This window comes from Heteronotia binoei, chromosome 9, assembly GCF_032191835.1.
Source record: "Heteronotia binoei isolate CCM8104 ecotype False Entrance Well chromosome 9, APGP_CSIRO_Hbin_v1, whole genome shotgun sequence".
NCBI lineage: Eukaryota > Metazoa > Chordata > Lepidosauria > Squamata > Gekkonidae > Heteronotia > Heteronotia binoei.
This window is the reverse complement of record NC_083231.1, coordinates 3,773,484-3,788,803: the sequence shown is the minus strand read 5'-3', so window position 1 is coordinate 3,788,803 and position 15,320 is coordinate 3,773,484. Positions and strand designations below refer to the sequence as shown.

At 48.8% G+C, this 15,320-nt stretch overlaps 1 protein-coding gene across 1 annotated transcript in view; it reads left to right on the top strand.

Moving 5' to 3' along the window:
* The first annotated feature begins 613 nt into the window (after positions 1-613).
* The window catches only part of SH3TC1 (SH3 domain and tetratricopeptide repeats 1), a 57,407-nt gene continuing 42,700 nt past the window's right edge, over positions 614-15,320 (top strand). The window contains exons 1-5 of the mRNA XM_060247266.1: positions 614-719; positions 2,145-2,272; positions 8,436-8,541; positions 13,298-13,444; positions 14,456-14,618. Of these exons, the coding sequence (XP_060103249.1) occupies positions 614-719; positions 2,145-2,272; positions 8,436-8,541; positions 13,298-13,444; positions 14,456-14,618 (650 nt within the window). The remainder of the gene's footprint in view (positions 720-2,144; positions 2,273-8,435; positions 8,542-13,297; positions 13,445-14,455; positions 14,619-15,320) is intronic.

Genomic DNA, 15,320 nt, shown 5'->3' with positions numbered 1-15,320 from the left:
GGGGCCTCGAAGCCTCTCCTCTCCATCGGGGGACGCGGGCCACGCTGCACCTCCGCCCGCCTACTCCCGCCGCCGGGAAGCTCTGCCCGGAAAGGCTCCCTCGACGTGGCGGGCGCTGCAGCAGCAGCCGGCCGGAGCCCTCCCGCTCCCGCCAATGGCCGCCCCGCCGCCCGGGGGCTCGCCGCTGCTCGCGACACCAAAAGGCGCCGCGGAAATCCGCCCGCAGGCCGGACGCCCCCTCCAGGCACCCGCCGCCGCCGCCGCCTCTTCCTCGGGCCCAGCAGCGTGGGCGGCCCGCCTGGCCCAGGGCAGGGAGGTGCGGCTCAGCTCAGCGCGGCCCACCGGCTTCTTCAGCCCGCGGCTGCTCGGAAGGGAGGGCGAGGCCAGAGTCCGGCTGCGCACGTCGGAAGGCGGCCCCAGGCGGGCAGCCTCGCTCCAGCCAGACCGGCGGGAAAGCGAAAGCCCGTCGGAAGGGAGGGAGGAAGCCGCCGCCCCGCCTGGCCCAGCGCTCAGCTGCCGGCTCGAGGGGGCGGGCAGCGGCGGCGGCGTCGGGGGAAAGGGGGAGCCGCCCCTGCCGCCTCGCTCGACGCCTTGCCTCCGCTCTGCAGGGAGCATGGAGCCCTCCCCCGGGGGCGCCCCCGCCGCTGCCCCACACCCCCGGCCCCCTCGGGCGGAGCTCTTGGGCCCGAGCGCCCCCGCCGGGCAGCCGCAGCAGAAGGGTGAGTGGCTCCCGGGCGCTTCGGGGACCTTTGCTGGAGGAAGAGCCCCCTCGTCTGCCGCCGCTGGGCGACTCGGTCTGGGTCTGCTCTCGGGGCTGGGTGGAGCCCTGGCGCAGCTCCCCGAGCCAGCTGCAGCTGTTGCCCGCCTGCAAGTCAGGGGCCGCTGGGCCAGCTCGGCTCTGCTCGGAACTGGCAGCCCTCAGCCAAAGGAGGGGGGTTGCACGGCCTGTATCTCCCGGGGGTCTCCACCCTGGCAGAGTTCCAGGCTGCATCCCTTCCCTTGTAAGGCTGTGGAGCATTTCACGCCTCCCTCACGCTTATCCTCAGTGGGAAATGTGGGGGAGAAGGGACCGAGATGGGAACAAAAGTTGAAACTACTTTGGGATTGGATTGTGGAAGTTTTATCGTGGAGTGAGATGGACAAACTAAGGAGAACTTTAAGAGACTATGATTTGGAAGTGTTTAAAAGGGAGTGGAAGAAATTTAGAGGATATATAGAGAAAGAGTGGAATGTCAAAGGACATTGGACAATTTTTTAATAATGAGTATGAGAAAAGGAAGAAATTGAACTTTGATTGGTTAAGGGTACCTTTATAAGTGAACTCAAGTATATAACTTCGGCGGGAGTCTAGTAATGGAGGGAGGGGGGATCAGAAAATATCATGTGGGTTAGGGATAGTAATGATATAAATAGACACCGTTACCATATGTTATTAATAAAATTGTTTAAACCAGAAAAGTTGAAACTACTTTGAAGGCAGAAGGTGGACAAAGAGTCCAGGGGCCACAAAATCGCAGTCTTCCTTCACTGCACAGGAGACAAAGCCCCTGAAGTTTATAATAATTTGCAGGGTGCGTTTTCAGATCCTAACAAGAAGGCCCTGGCAGAGGTTTTAACAGCTTTCCAAACCCAGAAAGATCCCTGTGTTTGCTTATTGTCCTATTTTTCTCAATGAGCATTGAATTTATATACTGCTTCTGTTGTGCTGCTCTCTCATAGGGGAGAGCTTATTTCACAAAGTTCTCCGTGAAGAGGGGCATAGGGGGCTCTTCATCAATTCCATATTGTTTTCTGGACCTTTCCAGTGAGCAAGTAGCTCCTCCTTCCCAATTACAGTTCAGCAAATCACAGTGGCTAAGACTCTGAGAACTCCATGGGAGTCTGGAAGGGCCCCTTCGGATAGTGGGCGCTGCCATCGTCCTAGTGAGCGTGATGCCATTCAGCAAGGAGCGTCAGAAGGGTTTGTGAGAGTTAGCAAGAATGCCACACTGACGGTCAATCTACTTTACTTCAACCTGGATGTAGCTGCCTAACATTAAAGAGCAGGGGTGTGCTTTTGTATCTGGGCTAGCCAGCATTATGTGGCAGGTGCCTGAAGCCTGGTCTGATTCACATCCAGACCCCAAAACTTCTTGTATTTTTAGTTCTGTCTCTGAAGCTCACCATGTGGAAATGTGCAACTAGACTTCCTGATGCTTGGCTGCAGGGATATCTGAGGGAGCGACTTTGTCTTCTGGAGAATGATGACAGTAAAGCCAGGGCCGTGTTCCGCGTAAGTTGATGGGGATCCTCTTATATTGAATTGCTGAATTGCCCTTATGGCTGGGGCCACGTGTCCCCAAGAGCCGGTGCTCACCAGGAGTCTCACCACTGCCCCCTTGTGCACCAGGGTAGGCTTTGTGCCCTCCGCAAGTGCATGGAGAGCGCTGCTGCTCTGAATGAGATCCGAGCATGGAGAGCTGTGGCCAAAGCCAGCTTATGTGGCCACCCGGCTGCACGGTGGCCAAGGTACCTAGTGCAGGAGAGAAGACCTGAGCCTTTCCCCGCAGGCGTGGCTCCAGTTGTCTTCCCAGGCAGTTGAGGCGCAAACATAAGCCGAGGTAGAATTGCTCACACAATTTAAGGTCTTGCACCCATCTGCATTTTATTATCTAATCCCACTGTTAAAATATTGTGTATTGACACCAATGTCTCAGCATTTAGATCAATGTTTAATGGAATTAACTGTGTTTGCTGAATTATTTAGCATACTTGATTCAGCAGCACAGATCTATATACATATTTCACTCCTATAAAAGTCAAGATAAATGAGCTTAAAGTTTTTTTGATCTAGAACTTCTTTTTGTGAAAAGGGGGAATTGACGAATTATATTTATGAGCCCTCTACATTAGGACATAAGTCAATATTCTGTGTAAAGGTTGCAAACATGGATTAGCTTTCCTCTCCAATATAAAAACCCTAGCTAATTTTTTTTTAAATTAGCTAATTGAGTGCATTTTAAAAAAAATGTAAAAATATCAGCATGCAATGGGCAAACATTGGCATTCTTTTTTTTAATTGCTTTGTTGTACAAGAAAAAGAAAAACAGCCTTTTAAAATATGTTTATCTTCCGAACTGACCTTTCCCCTTTGTGCTGTAACAGGATCTTAACATTATGTCATAATGTTGCACAAGAGGACCGGAAGCTAAACTCCCCCAATTTAAAAAAAACCCTGGATTTTCCCTCTGCAGCAACTTTCCCGCTTGTCATGTAGCTGCTCTCTCCCTGGCTCTCTCCATAACCAGGCCGGGCTGCTCTGACTGCTTCTCAGTTTGGGGTTGTTTTTCATCAGGGTGGGTGTTTAGCTTAGAAAGGTGGAGGCGTTACATTCACCCAGCAGTCACAAATATGGCCAGAAATAGAGGGGGACAGACAGGCAATTGCCGGCCTTGACCAAGAAGACCAGCACAGATAAGGAGGACAGATGTGGCCTCTCAGGGGAGCTGGCCAAGGAGGACTGCCTCCAGAGACCCAGAACAGAATAGCCTTGAAGATCTGTCAGGAGAATACAAAGGGGTAACAATAGTGTGGCTTGTGTAGGCTAAAAACCATCTAACCCAGGAGTGTCAAACTCATTTATTATGAGGGCCGGATGATCTGACATAAATGGGACCTCGTTGGGCTGGGCCATGTTCGGCTGGGCCAGGTGTGCACCTATTTAAGATTAGGTAGCAGAGAGAGAAATGTTATGAAGTACACTGACAAACACAAAGATTTTTTTGTTTAACCTTAAAATAAAACGTGCTTAAACATTAGCACTCATTGGTCTTAAAGATGCTTTCTTTGTATTTTTCCCATGGGATCCAGGGAACTGGGCAAAGGAAGCCCTGGCTCTTTCCTGCCTTCCCCAGGAGGGGGAGGAGCCTTAGTCAATGGAAGGAAGAGAGGCCTGGCTCAGTAGCTCTGCTGTGCAATTGAGAAAGCCTGGCAAAGCAAGCTCTCCCTTCCCCCCTTCCTCCCAAGGGAGGAGCCTCAGCCAGTGGAAAGAATAGAGGCTTTGCTCTGTAGCTCCTGTGCAATTGAGCGAGCCTGGCAAAGCAAGCTGTGATGCAGAAGGAAGCATGAGAGAAGAAAGAGGAAGCAGATGACAGCCAGTTGCTTGGGGGCCTGATAGGAGCCCTCCGGGGGTCTGATTCGACCCCTGGGCTGCATGTTTGACACCCCTGTATCAATAGATACCGTTTGTTTAGGCTCAGGTGCAGAAATCAGAAGAATGTCCCAACTAGACAGAAATGAAAATATGATTCAAGGACCGGAGTTTGACTGAGAGCTAAAAGATATTAATAAATATGAAAACTTGCAATTGTTATTTTTAAACAGGCTTTGTTGAGATAAAAGCCAGTGAGAATACATATTCTTACATATTCTGAGAAGTTATTTCAAGTCATGATAACTGTATCTGGTGTTGACTTTGTAAGATAATCAGTTGGCCAAGAATGTGCGCCCTTATTTAGTAGGACAATTAACTCTTGTTAGGAGATGACTTTTAAAAGCTTGTCAAGAGGGGAAATTGTGTTGATTGAGAGCTTCTTCTCAGAAGGGACTCCTTGCCTGTCACCTTCTGAGGTTGTGGGGAAGAAACCCTCTTGGACTCATGGAATTGCTCTCCTTTAAGTATCTATGGAATAACAATGGATAGATGGAAAAATGCTTTGTGGATTTACAGAGCAATCCTGAGCCCTGTGTGATGTCTAGGGCCGTTCCCTAAACTCATTTGTGCACTTAATTCCCACCCCCCACCCCAAATGGCCTCCATCATCCCCCTCTCCTCCGTTTCCTCTCACAACAACCCTGTGAGGCTGGTCAGGCTGCAGGTGTGCATCTGGCCCAAGGCCACCCACCTTGCTTCAGTGGAGGGATCTGGTCTCCCAGCTCTGTTCTCCTGCTCTGTCCAAGCTGGCTGAAGCCCTGTGAGGGAGTGGCAGATGGGCTGGGGAGGGAGTGGGGCAGGGCAGGGAGGATTGGAGGCCCTGTTGAGTGGTCTGAACCAAACAGGCAGCAACACAGTTGAGCTACGACGCATTCTTGCTTGAACTTCACGTCATGGTGAGGTGTGGACACTCCTTTCGCTTCCTCGTGGGGAGCACGGGGGAGAGGACTGAGGATCCCTGCATGGGATGGCCTTGCAAGTGGGATTTGGAATGGCTGCTGCAAGATGAGGGCAGGAGCTGCAGACTGAGCAGGGTGTTGGGAGAGGGGAGGGGGGACTTTCTAGACCCACACATTTCCCTGTTGAAGTTTTTACCTGCAGTAAAGTAAAACAGATGTGTCATGCTGGGCTCAGCCCTAGAAGTGTTGTCCTGACAGGGCCTGCAAATGTAGAGGGAGGGCACCACGAGCCCTCCTAGTGGCACATGATGGTACCACCCAACTAGCACTCCCCTGTCCTGTGGTGAAGTTTTCCCAGACTTCTGGCGACCCATCCACGTCGGCACCTGCAGTTTCTGTTCGAGGCTGTGGTTCTGCAAGGTGATGAGCCCAGGGTCGCATGGCTAGGTGGTTTACCATGTAGAGTGGAGCAGCTGCCAGACGCCCCCCCCCCCCACAAACACACCCTGGCCTCTGTCAAGGATGGGAAACAGGCACATGGCAGAGCAGTTCCCCCCCCCCCGCCCCCAATCTCCTGGAAAACTTTTCCTGGGTTTTTCCCCCATGGCATGTTGGGGACCACGGTGCTGCAAGGCCATGGCTTCTGCCACCCCAAACAACCCCAATGCTGGACTTGCATGCTGTTGTGGCACCCAGCTTCAAGCTCATGACCCTGGCACCGCTTACCTGTCAGTGCAGCATTGCCCCTGTGGCTTGAGCCTCCAAAGGGGGGGGGGGGGTACCTGTTAGAATTCTGAAAAGGGAGAGAGTTTGCTCTCCTCATTGGGTGCCAGTGCTGAATGCCCACCCTGTAGTCCCAAGTGCCTTGTCTGTGTTTTTGCCACCACCAAAGTTCTCCTCCAGCTGCCCTAAGTCTGCACAGCAAGGAGCTCCAGGGGCAGAGTCCTGTGCCACCTGCCCTAACTACGGAGTTGTAAGGTGTCCTGGTGGAAGTTTTTGTAGGATGAGGGGGCCGCGACCGGGTGCTGGGGAGGGGGCTTGGCCACTGTGGGAAGGAAGGTGATTGGCTGAGCCTGCAGTCAGCACCCTCAGCTCCTCCAGGCCTCATGGGCAAGGCTGCAGTGGCAGGGGCTGACTTGATTTCCAAGTGCAATGGACACCTGTGGCCTTTGCCATGTTTTTTGTCAGGGTAACTTTCTACCTCTGGCAGGGAGTGTTTTTGGGCTGCAAGGGCTCAGGAAGCTGACTAACTCTGGCCACACCCACAATACCACCCAGAACTATGCAGTACAGGGGCCTAATGGGCATCGCCACGCCATGCCACACTGCCAGTACCCATGAGTGATCGGCAATGCTGGGGGCCTGCGCCATTGTAAGTGGCCCTTACGCAGGCATATCTCAGACATATGCCAATGCAGAGGTCAGTTGGCTCCCTGAGCACTTTCAGCCCCTTCCCTTAGGATTGCTCTGTTAGTCTGTTAAGAATGCAGCACTTATACTTTATGTCCCCCCCTGCTGGCCCCCACCGCGCCCCGCCGTGGCCGCTGCTCTCTTGGTGACCTGGCTTGGGCCGAGACCCGTCTAGGTGTCCCAGAGGTCTCGGAATGCGGGAGGACAGAGCTGGGTTACCTCACCCATTTAGGCTCGTGTCCTCCCTGGCTGTGCTTGGGCTCCACTCTCTCTCTGTCTTGGCTGCCCGTCTATTGCAGCGGCCTGCTTCCTCCCGAACCTCTCAGCCTTGCAGCCTTTTATCCTTCTCCCAGTCCCCTCCCTTCCTCCCCGGTCCCACCCCTGGGTAGCTCCGCCCCTTCTTATAAGCAGGACGCTGGGGAAGGGCTCCCTGGGGCGTGGTCTTCAGGCGGCAGTCGAGTGGGCTGGGGCATTGTGGTTGCATCTGGGCATGGCGGCACCAGCCACTGCGGCTCAGGGTTCCTGCCTCCCCCGCCCCCTCAGCTGGGCAGCATTCCTGCCTTCTCCCTTCCACGGCCATGGTCACGGCTCGGCCACTTCTCCCAGGCCTGAGGGCGGGCCTGCCGGTTCCCCTCTCCGCAGGCGTCTTGGCGGGGCGGGCCGCGTTGGGCGGCCAGGAGGTATGCTGGGGCCTCTGATGGTGCAGGGGGGGGCCCTATCTCAGCCATGGGGTGCGGGGGGGGCCCTGATGGAGTCCCGCCTCATCCGGGGCGGGACACTTTAATAAAGGAGCTTAGAATGGAAGCAGAGTATTTATTTGTGTACTGAACCTAGAACAATCCTGTAGCATTACAAAGGTGTACCTCTGGCTAAATGTGACCTGATATAGGCAAGCTAACTAGGTGGCCAGGGATTCTGACCTGCCGGCCCATACCTGAGTCAGGCCTGACCAGAGTCGCTCAGGAGGACATGGCCTTCACTCACCCTCCCTTCAAGGAATTCTTCAGTGGGTAAATCTGAATCCTCCTAACTTAGTTGAAAGGCAGTAAATTTTGTCTAAGTAAGTTAGGACAAGACTCCTGTTAGATGTGAATTTTGGCAATGTCAGAAGAAAGCAAATTTGAACCTCACAAATAAGAGCCTTTAAGAACAAGTGAATTGTGTAAATGTCTATGATGTTAAGTTACCGTATAGACATTTACACAGTTCACTTGTTCTTAAGTTTACATCAGGTGTCTCCCTCTCCCCCCCACAAGCACTGGGTGAAATTATGCTGCGTTCTGGGTAGATATATTCTCTGAATGATGGGACATGTTGATCTAATGTTAGGAGGAACAGAATTTTCACGCCGTGTGATAAAAGGTTTCTAAGCCTTATACTCCGAGGCCATGGGAGTTCTCACAGCTTTGTCATACTAAGGGGTTGGCTACATACCACAGACTCCAGCAGGGCTCCTCTCAGCTAGCTGAAGAACAGGGCTGAGGCAGAAACAACAGCGGGACCTTGTTGGCTGAGCAGTGAATGAGCGGAATAAGAGAGACTGTGGAACAGGAGAGCTGCTAACAGGAGGTGGGAATGGAGGAGCAGCAGACTTTGGACTGGCCATTTCCATGACTTTTCTGCTGCATGAATGAGTTTGTGAGCACCTTTTCTTCAGCCAGGACAAAGAGATTCCTGATGTTATTGCAGCTTCTCCTGAGAAGGGCACACTGTTGGTGTGATAGATGATTAATCAGAGACAGGGAAGCCCAGGCTCAGCAAGTGAGGCTGGCTGTCTCTTGGTGCTGGTCTGCTTTTTCCAGATATCCCTTCTTGGCCATTCCAGCCTGCCCTCCCCAGGGGCATCTCAGCTGCCCATCATGCTCTTTAAGTATGACTACAACTTCCTGATTCTTTTTATAAAGGCAAATGAATGCTTTTATCTCCTTTGTTAGGAACTGTCTGCCCGGCTCTTGTCTATTGATAGTGAGGAGCACCTAATCATGGTGACATTCTGGACTTTTGAAGAAATCTGGAAGTTTGAAACTTATTATTCTCTAGGTAAAGTATTTCCACCTGCAGGAAAGTTCATTAGTTATATATATATATATCCCATATGTTTGAACACTAGACATATTTTCAGAGCTACTTCCAAGTTAAAGAATTAAAGAATTTAAGCTTTCTATAGTTAATGATGGAACAAAATGTGTTTAAGAACCCAGCCTGACTCCAGTTGGACCGAGGCTCCTCTGGCCTCCAGATGGGTCTGATTGAGCCCCAGTGGCTTCCAGGAGCTCTCTTGGCCACCCCCTTGTTCCCCCAAACTCGCAGAGGAGGGTGGTTGTGGCGCCTGTGAGCTGCCTTTCTCACTTAAACTCTAGGCAGATTACACAGAAGGAGTCAATAGAATCCACAGGTGGGACAGTCAGGAAACAGTGCATGAAGATTAGGGTTGTAGAACCAGCCAGCAGTCTAAAAACAACTGCGTTAAATGATGCAAAAGTTCCATGGAAGGATTCTAGCTTCAGCAGCTATACACGATGGACCAGGCCACAGTCCTTAATAATTTTTCCAAGTAACTTTCTGTTGCCTGTGTCAAGAAGCCCTCTTGACTAATGCAAGCGGGAGTCTTCCTGACCTCAAGCATGGTGTTCCGTACGGTGGGGGCCACAGCGGAGAAGGCACCCATGCAGGCAGGTGGTTTTGCCCCTTTGAAGGTTGGCGCCTGTAGAAAGCCCTACTGTGCAGATGGAACACAGAAGGAGAGGTGGTCTGGCAGATATTGGGGGTCCTAGGCCAGGAAGGGCTTTGTCTGGGAGCAGCCCCAGCACTAGGGGTTCTCGAGGCAGACCCCTGTGTCCCCCCCACAAGCTCCCTCTGTGGAAATCATCACGCATGGCATGATGGGCAAGCAGGCTGGGCAAGCAGGGGATGAGAGAGCGACAGTTCTGCTGTGCCACTGCTTTCCCCTGTAGTTCACTCTTTGGAGTGCACTGTTTTAGCGGTGCCCAGATGCTTTTGGGTTGAAAGCAGCTGACTGGCCCCTTCCCATTGGACTGATGAGCACAATGGGAAGGCCCAAAAGCGGCTGGGCACTGCTAAAACAGTGTGCTCTTTGGAGACTTCCAAGGAAGCCTCCGAAGAGCGTACTGCACTGTATAGTGCTCCTCTGATTTTACCTTTAAGGCAGGCTGAGAGGAGTGCTCTGCACGGGCAAGGGGGAGTAAGAGGGTGCCTGATGGTGCCCCCAGGGCTGGGTTGCGCCCTAGGCAGCCGCCTACCCCACCTGCTCCCACGCACTGGCCCTGTCTGGGAGAGCCAGCATCTTCAGTTGAATTCCGCCAGTGAAGCACTTGCAGGATGGCAGCAATATGCATGCTCCATCTGCATCAGCTGGAGTCTCCAGGGTGCCGTTGAGGGGAGACCTACAAAGGGTGCATTGCAGTAGTCTAGTCTTATTTATTTTTATTTATTTATTTATTTATTCCGTAACTTATATCCCGCCCTTCCCACAAGTGGCTCAGGGCGGCTTACAACAAATAATAAAACAATAAAATCGGAACAAATTAATACATTTAAATTCAAACATTTAACACCTAAAAACCTTAAAATTTTACATTTTACATTAAAACTGTGCAGTATAATCACAAAAATCTAAGATCTAGAAAGCTACATTTGTCTAGTCAGGCGTAGGCTAACCGGAAGAGGGTCGTCTTACAGGCCCTGCGGAACTGAGTAAGATCCCGCAGGGCCCTCACCTCTTCCGGTAGCTGGTTCCACCACATAGGGGCCGTTGTGGAAAAGGCCCTGTCTCTAGTTATTTTGAGGCGCACTTCCTTGGGCCCGGGGATGGTGAGAAGATTACACCTTAGTCTTGTTACTGTGGCATATCTCCAGGTGGTCAAACTAGCCAGATCATGCTAAGGGGCCATTTTTCTGACTAGACAGGGAAGAAAGCCTTCTTTGCAACTACATTAGAAGAGAAAAAGAAGAAGAGATTGGATTTATAGATACTTCCGGACTATGTCGCCTTGATCTCAGCAGAGTCCACGGGTTCTCCTGCCTGCGGCCCCTCTGAATCAAGCGGTTGGAGGGGTGCCACGGATGTGACACCCTCAAAAAGGCCCTGAAGGGTCTCCTTTCAGCATGGGGCTTTTATAGCAAGACGGCGCAACGGCAGTTGTTCCTGTTCTCTCTGTATGCCCCAAAGTTCCCTCCCCCGTCGTGATCGCCATTACAGCAGCAAGAGGTGAACACCCGATCGCTTGCTTCTCTTCAATAAGCTTTTGATCTATCACTTCTCTACCTCAAGCATGACAATTCTACGTAGCAAGTAAGTGTGCTTTCAATGCCAGTGGCTAATGGGACGTTTTACATTTCAATAAACGGGCAGTTCAAAGGAAGCGAAAGAGGTCGATACCTCCAATTTCCCTGTGAATGAGGCCTCAAAAAGCTAAAGAACATCTTTAAGTACTGGAAATAATTTGAATTAACCTGAATATGGATACTTATAATTGGATATTTGTTAAAGAGACTATTATTCGACTGCAATCCTGTCTGAACAAAATGAGATACTTGTTAGGGGGATTTCTCCTTGTCGTCTGATTGAAATTAATATGCTAACACTCAAAACTCCTGTTGGAGGAGATCGGTAAGGATAGACTATCTGGGACTCTGAGCTGCTTTTCAACTTGGACTAATGGACTGAGTTTGCTGACCGAGAAAAATGGCTTTGCTAAGCAAAATCTTCCACAAAAAAAAGATATTTTAAGCAGTTTGAATTCTCTGAAGCAGGATCTTGGTTTATTGACAGAGTTGGTTAAGAAACGAATGGGAGCTTTTGTGCTGAAAGCTAGTGAAATCTCAAATCTACATGAGCAGAGTGCTAAAGAGACATCTGTGGAATTGAAATGGGAGAGTGACTCGTTGGGAAACGAACAAAAGGAAATCAAAACGGAACCCTATGGCGTAGTTAAAAAAGAAGACCGGAAATGGAGATTGACTGAAGTTATGTCGAGAGGAACAAAGGCTGCGGAATTTTCCCCACTTTCTTCGAGAGGGATGACTGCATTAAGGAGTAAGAAGGTGCATTTTAACCAGAAAATCATGATGTGGAAATCTTTCAGAAAGAAGGGCTTGCTGAACTAGATCTCTTTCTGTGGATAGTTAGATATGGACTTTGCAAGAAAATCTGATATGTGATATTAGAAGGCTAAGTAAGATTTTTTTTCTTTTTTTGAGCTATAATAAGTTGTCTTGTCTAGAATATGAACATAAAAGCTAAAGGACTAAAAAGTTTTTGAAAAGAATTTTGTGTAAAAATAGTTAACCTAGATCAACTTTTAAGAAGGCAGACAGCATAATTATTTTGTAAATTGGTAAACTTGTTTTAACAGATAATGATATTAGCTTTTTATGTTTGCTATCGATATGGGTAATCCTACAAGTTAGTCTGTAATTGTTAAGAAGGTAGACATCATAATTATTTTGTAAATTAGTAGATCTCCTCCTAATATGTTTGTTTGAAGAAATTGTCTATAATAAGATAGATAAATTATTGTGTTCAATTTCTAGCCTGTTAAGGATAAAGATAAAGAGAGAGAAGGTGCATTTTAGTTATAAATCAGGAGAGATTTCTTTTTAGGAAGGGTCTCTTGAAATCTTTGTGGGTAGTTGGGTATGGAACTCTCAATAAGAACAAGTATGTGACGTTTATTTTGGGGTTATATTAAGTTGTTTTTTCTAGACCAATAGGGATATAAGAGTTGGATTAATTGTTAAAAAGGCAGACAGTGCAATTATTTTGTAATCTGGCAGATTTGCTTTTAATACGCTCCCCTGGAGAAACTTTATATTAAGATAGACAAAATGCTATGTAGTATTTTTTTTTAGCTTCTTAAGGATAAAGATATGAATTTTATGTGTTTATGTTAATAGGATATTGTTAAACTAACAAACTAGTCTGTGTTTTCAACATGGTTAAGCTAAATCAGCCAGTTCCGTGTTGAGATTGCTCTGTCTTTTTTATACTTTGTGTTGAAGAAGAATCGTTTAGACTTGTATTGCAAGTTAATAGTTCAGTAAAAATGTTTTATAATGAAAGATAAAGATGGTAAAATACATGGAGAATTCTATACTTGCAGGTAGAACAAAGTGGGTATTTTATTTGGAGGTAGAATTATGACTGATATATTTGTACTTTTCTCTTTTTCTACTTTTCCCATTCTGTATATGCCCTTCCCCCCTTTTATGTATCTGTGCTTATGCTTCTTCTTTTTGTAGTTAAAATCAATAAAAATTGTAAAACAGATTGGATTTATACCCCACCTTTCACTTGGAGTCTCCCTTACAATCTCCTTTCCTTCCCCCCCCCCCCACAACAGATGCCCTGTGAGGCAGGTGGGGCAGAGAGAGCAAACTGTAGGATTCCACAGTTATCGAGGCCAAACTGCCTGATTGTTAGGATTGGGGTTCCCCTCCCAACTTGTTTTCCCTGCAGCTATGTAGCAGCTGCCTCTCTAAGTGCTACAATTTGGATGGGGACCTTCCTGCTAGAGCAGGAGAGACTTTGGCCCCCCCCGGTAACCTTTTCCCCAAGATGAAATGGCCGAGGGGGTGGGTTTTGCCCCATTGTACACACAGCTGCACATGTGCGAAGGGAAGCCCAGCCCAGCTCCTGGCCAGAAGTGCTGGGTAGCAGGAGAGTTTAAAGGAGAGTGAGGTGCTTGGGTTATATTGCCTGCCAACCTACTCTGTGACTGTCATCGAAACGGGTCATGTTAAATAATGGTGTTAGAGTGAAAAATGTCATCAACAGGGTTTTTAAAGCATTGCATGGAGAGTCTGTTGCTTGATGGCCATTTCTGGCTTTTTGCACACGAGGAGGAGGAAGCAGCTGAGATTGATGTCCATTTGGACGAGGAATGCCTGGCTATCATCTCCAGGGACCTGGCCATGCAAGAGGGTAAGTGGGGCTATGCTACTCAAATGCTGATTGTCAGGAAATAGTTTTTATCAGATTTAATATATTGAGCTCTGTAAAGCTGCAGTCCAAAGAAATGGAGAGAAACAGGCCTGGCTTCTGAATAGCCGTGCTCAAGGTGGCGCTCCAACTAGTGCTGGATGTTCTATATTATTTGAATTACATCCTATATTTAAATGTGCTGATCTAATAAAACTCTACATGACCGTGGCCTTTTTTAAAAAAAATTGGATGGTAGAATCTCAGGAAGATGGCTTTACCTGGAAAATTCGTACCTTTAGTGGATCATAAAATCCATATATAATTACTGTAGTCAAATCATGTTCTCAAACTTACAGGAGAAATGGACATGATAAGCCTCGCCTTCTGCTTGTAGCATGTGAGGCAGTAACTCTAGGGATTGGCATGAAATGGCAACATGTGGCTTGGTCCTCCCTGCTGACTCAGCTGTATTGAGCTCCCTTATGCAGCCTCTTTAAATATCCCCAAGAACAGAAGAGAAGCCATGTTGGATCAGGCCAATGGCCCATCCAGTCCAACACTTGTGTCACTCAGCCACCAGAACCCAGGTGCCATCAGGAGGTCCATCAGTGGGGCCAGAACTCCAGAAACCCTCCCACTGTTGTCCCCAAGAAGACAGAGCATCAGTGCCCCACAGCATCACTGCCTGCCTGCCTGCCTGAGGGGACTGCACAAGAGAGCCCAAATCAGTTGGCTGGTGGGGAGACTGCTTTCAGGCTGCCTTTAAAGGGACTGCACATGACACCTTAAATGTCTCCAGCCACTCAGCTGTTTTTGTGGCTTTCTACTCCATCCACAAACCACCACAAACTGCTGAAGTTTGTGGAAATTCATGGCTATAGACCTGCCACAAACCTGTTTATTTTCCCTAGTGATGGGTGTTTAAATGTAATGTAATGCATTTTGAAACACAAATTTATGTGATTCATGTTTAATGTTTGACCTGTTTTCTCACCCATATTTTTTCTTAAGGGGCCTTCTTTGTATTTCATCCTGAAAATGTTCTAAGTGAGAAAAGCGCTTCGTACTCTGGAGGCCGAATTTCCCAGCTGAGCTGGGCTGAAAGAGCTTCTGAGGCAGCGGAGTGGAAGGCCCTCACGGACCGTCTTTCCCAGCCCTTGGCTCCTTTTCATCAGTAGGCCCCTGCGCTTCATTCTCAGTTTCACATGTCTGTTCACAAAGATTGTATGACTTCTGGAATAATTTTATTTCTTTCTACTGGCCCAAATTTTATACCAGATGGGTAAGGACAGCTTTTGAAAGAGAGAGGGTCTTCCCTTAATTTGAGCTCTGGAGAAGGGAAAGCAGCAGGAATTGCCTTCCATGGCAAGGCGGCAGCTGCCACATCACTCTCCAACCACATGCAATTTTTCCTTAGAACATCCGGAGGGGCGGAGGGTTGGCATTGGAACCAATTAATATGGCTGCCTAGAAGCTTAGCTCTGCTCTTCCTTTCTCCCCTGAACCAGAAAAATCACTGAAATATCTATATTTCTTCCCAGTGAAATTTCAGCTGCCCGGTGTGTGCGGGGCAATGAGGTTCCACATCACCAAAACCCAGAACAAATATCCACCACAATCTCTCTCTGTGTTTTTTCATCAATGTAATATCACTAGGGCTTTTTTGAGCAGGAACACAATTCCAGCTCGCTTGGTGTCGGGGTGTGTGGCCTAATATGCAAATGAGTTCCTGCTGGGCTTTTACTACACAAGGCCATATGTGAAACAATGGTGATGTCAGGGGGTGTGGCCTAATATTCAAATCCCTGCTGGGCCTTTCCTACAAAACCCTGAATATCACTACTTTTAATAGGTACATTTTATTTGCTTTAAATGA